General features: G+C 51.0%; 1 protein-coding gene across 7 annotated transcripts in view; it reads left to right on the forward strand.

Annotated features, from left to right (window-relative positions):
- Positions 1-6,623, forward strand: part of LOC143828263 (adenosine deaminase domain-containing protein 2-like) — a 28,128-nt gene extending 21,505 nt beyond the window's left edge. For all 7 annotated transcript variants that reach the window (XM_077318551.1, XM_077318547.1, XM_077318545.1 and 4 more), the window contains 4 exons: positions 382-596; positions 3,151-3,382; positions 4,720-4,852; positions 6,098-6,623. In XM_077318551.1, coding sequence (XP_077174666.1) covers positions 382-596; positions 3,151-3,382; positions 4,720-4,852; positions 6,098-6,208 — 691 coding nt within the window. In that variant the 3' untranslated portion in view covers positions 6,209-6,623. The remainder of the gene's footprint in view (positions 1-381; positions 597-3,150; positions 3,383-4,719; positions 4,853-6,097) is intronic.
- Positions 6,624-12,062: the final 5,439 nt, after the last annotated feature.

Genomic DNA, 12,062 nt, shown 5'->3' on the forward strand with positions numbered 1-12,062 from the left:
CTGCTCATGTTTAGCTTACAATCCACAAGTACCTCAAGGTCTCCTTCACACACAGTGTTACCTAGAAGTGTAATAATGCTTTTAAAGCTATAAAACAGGAAGTTAGGCATGAGTAGGGAGACTGTTCTTAGGGTAGCTAAATTCGAGGCCAATAGTAGAGACCAACAAGGTTTTGGGAGCTTGGACAATCAGAAGTGCAGACCTTCACAATCTAGCTATTCTACTGCAGACCAGCCCAGTGATCTTCTGACACTCTTCTTGGGTTGCAGAAGAGAAGAGGCCCTTTATAAACCCCTTTCTCCCCATGGCGCGCCCTCCCCAACTTCCTTGCCTGGCCCTCCGACTCATTAGCATTTCCCTTCCATTTTCTTCCCCTTGCAGCATCATGACATCACAGCAAAAGATGCCTCTCGAGCTCTATGTCAGCATGAAAGGCACCCTGCGACCCATCGCCTACTGCCGTCCCAGCACATTGGCTGCCTGCGTCTGCTGCGTGTCTGGCAGCGATAAGCTGACCCGCTGGACCGTGCTGGGTGTCCAGGGGGCTCTCTTGAGCCACATCATCCACCCGGTCTACATCACCAGCATAGTCCTGGGTGAGTCTCTGATGACAGTGCTATGCTGACATGCAGCCACCAAACTGAGAAGCATTTAATCAGAACAGCAAACCATCTATCCTTAAATTCAGAACCATGTGGAAACATGGGGTGTGCTTTTTTAACCCTCAAATCCCTTGAGACAATCTTATTTTTCAAATAATCCCTTACATCGCCAGCATGTGTACCAATTTTCATTTATTTGGAATTCAGGTTTTCAATCTTATCCCATGTACTAGAGCTATCTGAAAATCCCTTTATGTTAAAAAAGGTGATTCCAATAATAAGGCCAAGAGATGGGCCTGGGGAGGTTTTTTACGTTCCTCTAGACATACATTAGAGCAACTGGGGGAAGAAGAAGAAGAAGAAGAGTTGGTTCTTATATGCCGCTTTTCCCTACCCAAAGGAGGCTCAAAGCGGCTTACAGTCGCCTTCCCTTTCCTCTCCCCACAACAGACACCCTGTGGGGTGGGTGAGGCTGAGAGAGCCCTGATATTCCTGCTCGGTCAGAACAGCTTTATCAGTGCCGTGGCGAACCCAAGGTCACCCAGCTGGCTGCATGTGGGGGAGCGCAGAATCGAACCTGGCTTGCCAGATTAGATGTCCGCACTCCTAACCACTACACCAAACTGGCGGGAGAGGGGTTGGTTGTGAATTTCCTGTGTTGTGCAGGAGGCTGATGACCCCTGAGGAACCTTCCAGCTGTATATTTCTGTGTTCTGAGTTGCATTTCGAAACAGCACAAAACCCTGAGGAAGCATGGTGAACCTCCATATTCAGACACAGTTACACACTGAAAACCAGTGATGCGTGGCAACAACAGGGGAAGCCCTTGGCCTCGGTGCCCTGCTGCTGGCTGTCCAGAGGAAATGGCTGGCCACTGTGAGAGACAGGAGGCTGGATTAGATGGAACACTGGTCTGATCCATTGCTGCTCTTCTGATGTTCTTATGAAGGACTTGGATGCTGTGCCTTGTTTCTGGCCACTGAGTGAGACAGGATGCTGGTCTAGATAGATCCTCACTGGTCTAATCCAGCAGAGCTTTTCTGAGGTTCTTATGAAGACCTTGACCTCTGTACCCTGTGGCTGGCCCCTGCAGAGGAAATGGGTGAGACGGGAGGCTGGACTGGATGGGCCCTCCCTGGTCTGACCCAGTAGGGCTCCCCTGATGTCCTTAGGAAGGCCTCGGCCTCCCTGCCCTGTGGCTGGCCCTCTAGAGGAACTGGCTGGCCCCTGGGTGAGACGGGAGGCTGGACTGGATGGGCCCTCCCTGGCCTGACCCAGCAGGGCTCCCCTGATGTCCTTAAGAAGGCCTCGGCCTCCCTGCCCTGTGGCTGGCCCTCCACAGGAAGTGGCTGGCCCCTGGGTGAGACGGGAGGCTGGACTGGATTGGCCCTCCCTGGCCTGACCCAGCAGGGCTCCCCGTGATGTCCTTAGGCAGGCCTCGGCCTCCCTGCCCTGTGGCTGGCCCTGCAGAGGAACTGTCTGGCCCCTGGGTGAGACGGGAGGCTGGACTGGATGGGCCCTCCCTGGCCTGACCCAGCAGGGCTCCCCTGATGTCCTTAGGAAGGCCTCGGCCTCTCTGCCCTGTGGCTGGCCCTCCAGAGGAATTGGCTGGCCCCTGCGTGAGACGGGAGGCTGGACAGGATGGGCCCTCCCTGGTCTGACCCAGCAGGGCTCTTCTGATGTCCTTAGGAAGGCCTCGGCCTCTCTGCCCTGTGGCTGGCCCTCCAGGGGAACTGGCTGGCCCCTGGGTGAGACAGGAGGCTGGACTGGATTGGCCCTCCCTGGCCTGACCCAGCAGGGCTCCCCTGATGTCCTTAGGAAGGCCTCGGCCTCCCTGCCCTGTGGCTGGCCCTCCAGAGGAACTGGCTGGCCCCTGTGTGAGACGGGAGGCTGGACTGGATGTGCCCTCCCTGGTCTGACCCAGCAGGGCTCCCCTGATGTCCTTAGGAAGGCCTCGGCCTCTGTGCCCTGTGGCTGGCCCTGCAGAGGAACTGGCTGGCCCCTGGGTGAGACGGGAGGCTGGACTGGATGGGCCCTCCCTGGCCTGACCCAGCAGGGCTCCCCTGATGTCCTTAGGAAGGCCTCGGCCTCCCTGCCCTGTGGCTGGCCCTCCAGGTGAACTGGCTGGCCCCTGGGTGAGACGGGAGGCTGGACTGGATTGGCCCTCCCTGGCCTGACCCAGCAGGGCTCTTCTGAGGTTCTTTTGGTGTGTTGTGAATTTCCTTTAGAAGAGGGCATTTGTTGTCCCTAAAGCCACTCTTTCACCTGAGGCATTTCTTAATGGAGCAGTGGTGGAGGCAGTATAGGATGAGGATCTGTAGAGCATTTGCCGTTTTGCTTCTCATTGGGCTGTGGGGTTGTGGGGGTGCCTGTGCTTCGCATCTCCTCATGAGCAAGCTTGGGAGCCTCACCAGAGTGCACCATCCAGAAGGGCTCTGTGGTGCTCATCAGGTTTTATTTATTAGTTTGTTTATTTCCTTCCTGAACCTTCGGGCTCCTTTGCTGTGCCTCCGCCCCACACTGACTCTTCTTCTGTCCTGTGCTTTAGCGGACGCGTACCAAGACAGTGCAATCCTCCATCAGGTCGTCAACGCCCGGCTGCAGCTAGCCGAAGAAAGCTTGCCGGAGCCCTACCGTCAGAGCCCTGTGCACCTCTTCGAAGGCCCAAGCGTCACCTCTCTCAACGTGCCACCCAAAGGTCACCCCTGGAGCCTCAACTGGTGCGGTGGAGATGAAGTGCTGGAGCTCGTAAATGGGGCAGTCGGGAAGGCGGCACGAGAGTAAGTTCCCTGAATCAGGGCAGGTGTCAGCATCCATTGAAGAAGAAGAAGAAGAAGAAGAAGGGCTGGGGTTTTGTACTCCCCTTTTTGTTACACAAAGGAGTCTCAGAGTGGCTTCCAATCGCCTTCCCTTCCTCTCCCCACAACAGACACCCTATGAGGGAGGTGGGGCTGATGGAGTTCTGACAGGACTGCTCTGTGGGAACAGCTCTAACAGGACTGTGACCAGCCTAAGGTCACCCAGCTGACTGTATGTGGAGGAGCAGGGAGTCAAACGCGGCTCCACAGATTGGAGGCTGCCACTCTTCACCACTACACCACTCTTGGTTGCAAGGGGCAGCTTCCAGGGCTTCTAATGTTGACCTCTCACTTATTCACTGGCCCTGGACTGTGTTCCGAGAGCAACATGCGCTGCCCTCCGGTAGAAGGATTCCATTCATGATCAGGGGCAGAGCTCAGAAACAAAAGTCCCAAGTTTTCCAGCCTGTCCTGATAGAAAATGCTTCAACCCCCTTATAATCTTTGTTGCCCTCCTGTGTATTTTCCTGTCGAGAACGACTAGTTTGGGCAACGCGGGGGGTCCAGAGAAGGAGCGTGGAGATAGGAACAGAAACCTAGAAAAGGAAGCTACAGAGGAAGAGATCCCGACAGACCCTCTTTGGATACGAGACTTACCTAAGGAGACGTTGGGAATCAGTTCGCCGGGAGTGGGGGGAAAGGAAGCACGGGGCAGTCAGTACAAGCCGGGAGAGCAAGGGAGAAACCCAGGGCAGGGCGTTGGAGGAGAGACGCGGAGTCCCGGAAGGGCGAAGTCCTCCTGAGAAGCCCGGGAGGTGGAGACAGGGGCTAGAGAGGCTACTTAAGGAAGCGTCAATGAGGAGACGGGGTTGGAGGTGTAGTGAAGGGACTACCCTGAACCCAGGAGCGGGAAAGGGAGAACCGACTCCGTTCTGAGACACTGTTTCCTACAGATAAAGCCTTCTAGTCCCGGGTCTCCCTCACCGAACAACGTGTCACAGACCCTGTGGGCCCTGACATTCCCCAGCTCTGCAGTGCCCTTTTAGAGATACAGTGACCAGATTTGTTCACAATATTTTATATGAGGGCCGCACCACAGAGCTGTTCAGGGGCATTACGATATTGGCTATTTTATTCTTAGTCATGTTAAGCAACACACCTGGCCCTGTGAAGAACCCTCAAGAGCTTTTCCCTCGTAGGCCAGCAGTTCTGACCAGTTCTAAGTGATGCTTCAGTGGGGGAGACCCTTCTGCCCTGTGATTCTCGGTGGATCTTTTGTGATTTCCTGCAACGGAATCCCTTTCGCTTATCTTTGCCAGCTTCATGAATCCAGACGGGCCCTGCCGCCCCAGCCGGATCTGCAAGGCGGCGATGCTGAAGTCCTTCAGGAAAGTGGCAAAGGAGATGAAGCGAGGGGACATAGCCTCTGTGGCCACTTACCATGAAGCCAAAGTAAGTCTTTAATTCCTGTTTTGGGGAGGTGGGGGGTCAAATCACACATGGTGAGGGTCTGAGAGGAAACCCCCAGATGCAAGTTTGAGCAGCTGATGGGATGTGATAGTACATCTTCTTGAAGAAGAAGAAGAGTTGTTTTTTATATCCTGCTTTTCACTGCCTGAAAGAGTCTCAAAGCGGCTTCCAGTCGCCTTCCTTTCCTCTCCTCACAACAGACACCCTGTGAAGTAGGTGAGGCCGAGAGAACTCTTGACAGAACTGCAGAACAGGTCTGTCAGGGTTGTGATGAACCCAAGGTTCATCCCAGCTGGCTGCGTGTGCAGGAGCAGGGAATCAAACCCAGCTCTCCAGATTAGAAGCCCCCACTCTTAACTACTACACCACACGGCTTGTAAGCAGAAGGCTGCAGGTTCAGTTGCCAGCATCTCCAGTTAATGGAAGAGGCAGCAGGTGATGTAAATGATCTCCTGAGAATCTGCATCGCTAAACAATACTGACTTTGATGGACCAGCGGTCTGATTCGGTGGAAGGATGGATGCCACATGCAATGGCTCCAATTTGTGGAATCCCATTTTCTTCTGGAAAAAAGCAAAGCAAACTTTTTCTACCTATGGGCACATGAACTAAACACCAGATTAATTGGAGTCTGGTACGCATGTTCCAAATCGAGATCATACATACCTGGCCCTTTTCCAAAGAAGCAGTAATCACTTATAGCGTCCATATCGCCATAGACGTAACCTCTGAAAAGAGCTAGGGTACTTGATTAATATGTATTCACTGAAAAAATTGTATGCCACTTTATTTCCCCCTCAGTTGTGCCCTGTCCCAGTGATGTGGCTTTGCTCCAAGTTGGTTTCCCCACCCCCCCGATCCTGATGTGATTTACTGCTCCAAGATGCAGCCCCCTCTGGTAGCCCAGGCTTGCCTGATCTCATCAGATCTCAGAAGCTAAGCACAGTTGGCCCGGGCTAGTCAATGGATCATTGGTAAATCTCTGAGTGTCTCTTTCCTTGAAAACTCTACAGGGTCACCATAAGTCAGCTGTAAATTAGTAGCACTTTCCACCACCAAAATGAATTTGGGGCAACAGACCCTGGATGTCACAGATAATTTCCTTGCTTCTGATTCTTATTTGCTCTGGGGCCAAAAAGGCAGGGGATTTGGGCAGATCAGCGGGGAGTCCATCCTCCTATTTGGCTTGTTTTCTACACCTCTTTGTTTCTCTCTCCTTCCACCTAGGTCCAAGCAGAGGCCTATCAGAATGTCAAGCAGCAGGTCTACGCCCAGCTGAGCTTGCAGGACTTCGGCAAGTGGTCCCAAAAGCGGCTCGTGGACATCTTTGCTAGCTGAGCTGCTGGCAAAAGACCTTCCCAGCTTTAGCAGGATAAATGAAGCCGAGAGTCTTCAGCCGAGCAAGCAAAAGGTCTCAAATGCTGTGTCGTTCTGTGGAAAGGGGGAGGGACTAGAAGTTTTTAAATGATTTTGTGTTTCCACGTTGTCTTCCCTGTTTAGAAATAAGGAGTGGGACTTTAAGTTAAACAGGCATTTCAGTTTGAGATGTACCCGGGGCCTGCATGCACGGGAGCGCGCCCTCAAACACACACAGACACATAAGAAAGGTACCTTGTGCAAGAAGGTAACTTACCTCTGAAGATCTTTTAAAACTGCATGCTTTCAGGGGATGTTCAAAAGCAAAGTCTCCCATTTTTGTTACTGGGAGTTAGACTTTTGAATTTGTAATGTTAAGGAATGGTTTAAACCAGGGGTAGTCAAACTGCGGCCCTCCAGATGTCCATGGACTACAATTCCCAGAAGCCCCTGCCAGCAAATGCTGGCAGGGGCTTCTGGGAATTGTAGTCCATGGACATCTGGAGGGCCGCAGTTCGACTACCCCTGGTTTAAAGTGTTTTGCTGTCTGCACTTGGATTTTCAGTTAAGGGAAGAGTCTTTTCCTTTCTCTACCATTTGGCTTTCAGTTGCCTGTATTCTGTTTTGAGGAGACGTCGAGCAATAAAACTGACATGTTTCATTGAGTACATGTTCTTGATGCTTCAGGAAAGCCCTGCTGTTTGTGTTACAACCGTCTTTGCCAGTTTTCGTCTCAGTAAAAGAAGTGTTGATCTTGGAACTTGTGCACGATTGCTGGTTGAATCCAAGATGGGACTGGTGTCTTATGGATTACCCAAACCACCAAATGAAACTACAAACGGATTCTAAACAAAATTGAACTGGGGGAAAGTTGAGGCTGGGGTCGGTGAGGTAGATCGACGCCCCATCCCCCGGGTTTGAGTAGTACATGGCTAGTATTGGGGGTTGGGAATAGGTTTTCCACCATGTTGGGGGGTTTTGATGTCTTTTAATGGGTGTATTACTGGGGATTTTAGAAGACGTTGTAACTCGCCACGACCCAGGTAGGGAGTGGTGGGGAATAAATAATAATAATAATAATAATAATAATGATGATGATGATGATGATGATGATGATGATGATGATGATGATGATGATGATGATGATGATGATGATGATGATGATGATGATGAACTCAATGTATAGCACCTTGCTCATTTCAAAGAAAACTGGGAAGGGGGGAACCCCAGCTTAAAACATTTACTGCAAGATGGTGGCCAGAGCAGTCAAACAATCAGATTGATCCTCAAATTACATTGACCTAACCCCCCCCCAAAAGCTGCCCAAAACACCAAAATCTGGTGTTTGCCCAAAACCAAACCACCAAATGAAACTACGAAGGGATTCTAAACAAAATTGAACTGATCAGTAGCCAGACGGCAAGGCAATTACATTAATCCAAACAAAGGAGAAATTAAACCAGACCAACAGGCACAGGCAAGGAAAGAAGGAAGGAAAAGAAAAGACATCCAGTCAAGAGAGACTGAAACAACACAAAAGACCAAAAGGAGAGGAAAACCCACCAGAAGCCTACTAAAATCAACTGCAGCCTTCCTGCCTATGCTGTACTGAACCACACCAGGCCATCACCGCCACGGGTCGGACCCCACAAGACCACCGCTTTCTGCAACTGCCACGAGCCCGGACCTCTCCAGCCATTCCACCTCAATTGCTGCTGATTCGGGCCACGCCGAACGTCATTCCAGCTGCTGCTGCTCCAGCCCACGCCAGACCCATCATCACTGCCTCAAACCCATGCTCAAAGCCTGCTGCTACCACTGCTGCTTGCACCGCGTCAGGCCCATGATGGCCACTGCTGCAAACCCGAGCCACTCTGGAAGCCCACCACAGCCCTGCTGCCCCAGACAGCATCAGACCCACCGTCGCGCCAGACCCACCGCCTTCACCAGTGCTGCGAACCCAGCCACAGTTTGCATCCCTGCTGCTCCAGGAGCCCCGCCACAATCACCGTCACCTGGTCTGTGCCAGGCCCACCATTGCTGCTGCTGCAGATCTAGGCTACACTGGAGAACTCGGCTGCAGCCACCCAGACTGCTCCAGGCCCACCTCCGCCACTATCACAGATCTGGCCATGGCAGGAAGTGCCGCCACGGCCACTACCGCCCTGGACCACACCGAATTTAAGAGCGACAAAGCGGTCCTGCTGCCATCCAAACCCAGCGGATACTTTGGGAGGCCAGCTGGAGGGACGAGGGAGGAGGCAGGAGGAAAGGGCCAAGGAAGAGGACTGGAGAAGGTGTGTGCTGGACACTGGACCAGAGTGGGGGAAGGGAGTCACCAGAGGAAAAACACAAAAGGAATTAAGCGAAATAATCTAAATCAACGAGAGGGGAAAACAGAATACAGAATAGTTGGAGGGTTCTCAAAACTAATCCAGGACAAAAGTAATTGAGTCCTCCCCCAATTAGACCTCCCCCAATTTAGGCTGGAAGGCCTAGCAGGAAATTTTGACGTGCGCGGGAAAGGGAAAGGGGTAGTAACGCGCACCCAGTGCCGTCCAGCACAACACCCGACTCTCATGCAAATCTCTCCCTCTAATAAATTTCAAGCTGATTACCCCCTAGTCCAATCAATTGGTTTACTTTTCCGGTCATCTCAACTCAAATTCACTGCCCCTAATTCATTCAATTTGATTATTCCAGTAATTTCCAATTGATTAACAGAAACCACCCTGGTAATTAAGATAACCCCACACATAACCCTAAGCCAGTGGTTCTCAAGCTGCCTCATACAGTGACTCTTTAATACCCTTTATGCAAGAGTTCTTTCACAGAAATTAAACCCAAACTGGCCAATGGTGAGAAGATCCATTGTTCATGATTGCATATAAATTGTTTTTTCCAGGTTTCCCAGTTCAGTTCTGCCTCTTGTCCCACCATGCTGATCTCGCTCCTTTCCACTGCTCTAGACAGGCAAACGCTCATTCTTGATGTACCTCGCAAGGCTGTTCTGTGGATGAGCGGCGGGCGGCTGAGCATAGGCACCTGCAGGAGGAGCGGCAACAGTGGGAGCGCCACCCCCGGCCAAGCTGCTTGCCCTGTCGTGACCCCTGTGAAAGGGTCGTTTGACCTCCAAAGGGGTCCTGACCCCCAGGTTGAGAACCACTGCCCTTAGCCATGCCATAGAAATCAATCACACCCCAATCAACTCAGGTGACACCTTACGCTCAATGAACTAATGCACAATAAAACACACTCAACACAGAACTAACAACTGGACAGGGCAACCCTCAGAGGCCAAAAGTAGCGATTGGGGCTACCCCTCCAGAGACAAGCATCACGCAACAGATCACAGCCTACACTTAATTAAAACTGGGCGGGGCAGCCCTGAGATGCCGTAACTAGCGATAGGGGCCATCCCTCCAGAAATACACGAAGTCACCAAAAGCAAACCAAAAACCTATCGCATACTGAGAGAAAATCAAGATTCGAAAATAGCACTAGAAAGCAAGAAAAAGAAAGCAATGAAATCCAAAAGGAACCAACTGGAAACCCATAGGGAATTAGAGTGGTTGAAAACCAAACACCTAACATGGGCGACCCACATACTCCAGAGGATAGAGACAGAGTTCAACGAGATCTGAACACAATGGAAAAATGGGCAAATGAGATGCAATTTAATAAAGATAAGTGTAAAGTTCTGCATCTGGGTCAGAAATATGAAAAGCATGCCTACTGGATGGGGGATACGCTTCTAGGCAACACTGTGTGTGAACGAGACCTTGGGGTACTTGTGGATTGTAAACTGAGGAGAGCGACGAAGATGATCTGGGGCCAAGGGACCAAGCCCTATGAAGATAGGTTGAGGGACTTGGGAATGATCAGCCTGGAGAAAAGGAGGTTGAAAGGGGACACGATAGCCCTCTTTAAGTCACTTGGAGGAGGGCAGGATACTGTTTCCGTTGGCTGCAGAGGAGAGGACGCGCAGTAATGGGTTTAAACTACAACAAATATAGGCTACAATGATATAGGCGTTGAGCAGGGGTTTGGACTAGATGGCCTGTATGGCCCCTTCCAACTCTATGTTTCTATGATTCTAAGCGAGGAAGAGACAACAACAGGGGACCCAAGAGGATCAAGGATCCCGATAATAATGGGAAGAGGCAGAGACTGCGGTGGGAGGTGGTGGGTCAAGGGATCCGAGATATAGTCATGCTTTGGCCCCTTCCAACCTCCATCGGGACACTAGGATTGAAGCAAAGGTGAAAAACCCGCTTCTGACACTGATGTTGTGCAATTCCAGGTCGATTAACAACAAAGCTCCTACTCTACAAACCTGCTTTGCAGAACATAGAGTGGACCTGGCGTGTGTGAAGGGAACTTTGGTCAGGGAGGGCGAAACAGTCGCTCTTAAAGAGCTAGCCCCTCCCAGGTTCTCTGTCCTCCATCAGTCACAGATTGTGGGTTGGAGAGGAGGGGTGGCGCGGCTGGTATTCTGCCATCTTCACCAAGCCAAACTACTAATACTCTACTTGGCCCTGGAACACCTAGCCACAGTAATCCATTCAATGGTCACCACTAGACTGGACTTCTGCAACTCACTCTATGCAGGCCTATCCTTAACCTTTATCTGGAAATTCCAGGTGGTCCAGAATGCAGCAGCCAGGCTCCTCACAGCAACCCCATGGGGTCCCCATGTTTGGCCCACTCTCCAATAACTGCACTGGTTACCAGTTGAATTCCAGATCAGACTTAAGGTTCTGGTACTTACCTTCATGGCCAAATGTGGCCTGGGCCCAGTGTACCTGAGGGGACCACCTCTCTGCCTACATCACTCAAAGAGCTTTACACTTTGCCACCACCAACTGGTTGGTGATCCCTGGCCCCAAGGAGCTCTCTTGACCTCAACCAGAGCTTTCTCTGGCCTGGCCCACCACCTAGTGGAATGAGCTCCCAGAGGATGGAACCAGAACAATTCTTCAGGGCCTACAAAAGAAAGCTCTTCCACCAGGCATTTGGTTGAGGTCAACCAAAACCAAAAACATCCACTAGTCCCCTTATCCTCCCTCCCATGAATCCTGTACTGATCAACCATGGGAGTGTTAGAATGGGCTTTGGGCTGATCCTGCGTTGAGCAGGGGGTTGGACTAGATGGCCTGTATGGCCCCTTCCAACTCTATGATTCTATGTTGGGGTTATTAATTATTGTTCTCTCTGATGGTTACGGAGTTTACTGCATTGTTCCCGTTCCCTGTGTTTTATGTGAACTGCTCTAAGCCTCAGGGATCTGCGGTATATAAATGGAATGAATGAATGAATGAATGAATGAATGAATGAATGAATGAATGAATGAATGAATGAATGAATGAATGAATGAATGAATGAATGAATGAATGTATGAATGAAAAATAATTTCAGTAGTTGCTGGGAGTCACCGGAAAATATACTGCTGCCATTTCTACAGGATTGTGACAGTTCTGCCCGCAGGAGCCAAGGGGTCAGGGCCACAGTTTGAGCATGGACAAGCACAGGCTCATTGCATGGAGAACTGGTGACTTGAACCCTCTGAAAATAAAGCGAGCATTAAAAATTCTGTGACTTGTTACTCTGGAGTCCTGAGCCAATGAATGATGATGTTAAGGTTACCATACCATGTAGTCAGGAGAGCACAAGAGATCCGGCCCCTTATACCAGGGGTGTCCAATATGTGACTCTAGCAGTCCATTGACAACAGTTACCATGAGCCCCTATTGGCAGCAAAGGTTCATGGTAATTGTAGTCCTGCTCTCTACACAGTTGTGTATGGAGATATTAACACTCATTTGTTGTCCCACAG

This window comes from Paroedura picta, unplaced genomic scaffold, assembly GCF_049243985.1.
Source record: "Paroedura picta isolate Pp20150507F unplaced genomic scaffold, Ppicta_v3.0 Ppicta_v3_sca21, whole genome shotgun sequence".
In the NCBI taxonomy this organism is placed as follows: Eukaryota; Metazoa; Chordata; class Lepidosauria; order Squamata; family Gekkonidae; genus Paroedura; species Paroedura picta.